General features: G+C 46.7%; 1 protein-coding gene across 3 annotated transcripts in view; it reads left to right on the top strand.

Annotated features, from left to right (window-relative positions):
- nup155 (nucleoporin 155) overlaps positions 1-661 on the top strand; it is a 40736-nt gene that overhangs the window by 7271 nt on the left and 32804 nt on the right. For all 3 annotated transcript variants that reach the window (XM_016490892.1, XM_016490893.1, XM_016490894.1), the window contains exon 9: positions 311-408. In XM_016490892.1, the coding sequence (XP_016346378.1) occupies positions 311-408 (98 nt within the window). The remainder of the gene's footprint in view (positions 1-310; positions 409-661) is intronic.

The raw sequence follows: 661 nt of genomic DNA on the forward strand, positions 1-661 counted from the left end.
GGGCGGGCCAAATTCTCTGGGCGGGCAAAGCAGAGAAAGGGGAGGTAACCTTTCCCCGTATGACGACATAAAGGGAAGATTCCAGATTGGGCCATCTGAGCTTTCATTTTCTCAAAGGCGAAGCAGGATACCCAGGGCTCGGTTTACACCTATCGCCATTTCTAGCCACTGGGGGACCATAGGCAGGCTAGGGGAACTCATATTAATATTAAAAAACCTCATAAAGTGAAATTTTCATGCCATGGGACCTTTAAGTTTTCCTGTGTAATGCATTGTTCACCTCAAATGCATGTCTTTGCCTGTTTTTCAGAACGATCGACCGCTCCGTGTTCAAACCCATTGTTCAGATCGCAGTAATTGATCGCCCAGAGTCGTCAGACTGTCAGCTGTTGGCCGTCACTCATGCTGGTATGATTTAGAAATGGAGACTAGAAATGCATCTTGGGTCTGTATCTTCTCTAAAGGCCGTTTCGCACTGAGCGCGATGCGAATTGCCGACGAATGTTGCTTTCACACGATTAATCGCCTTCTGCTAATTCACGCCTGCATGCTAGGTGGCGCCAACCAGCAATGCATTTTTCCTCGTGTAGCCTAAGTACCGTATTGACCCGAATATAAGACGATGTTTTTTTCTTGGAAATACATCTGAAAAAACGCGGTC

Source organism: Sinocyclocheilus anshuiensis, unplaced genomic scaffold (genome assembly GCF_001515605.1).
Source record: "Sinocyclocheilus anshuiensis isolate Anshui unplaced genomic scaffold, SAMN03320099.WGS_v1.1 scaffold738, whole genome shotgun sequence".
Lineage (NCBI taxonomy): Eukaryota > Metazoa > Chordata > Actinopteri > Cypriniformes > Cyprinidae > Sinocyclocheilus > Sinocyclocheilus anshuiensis.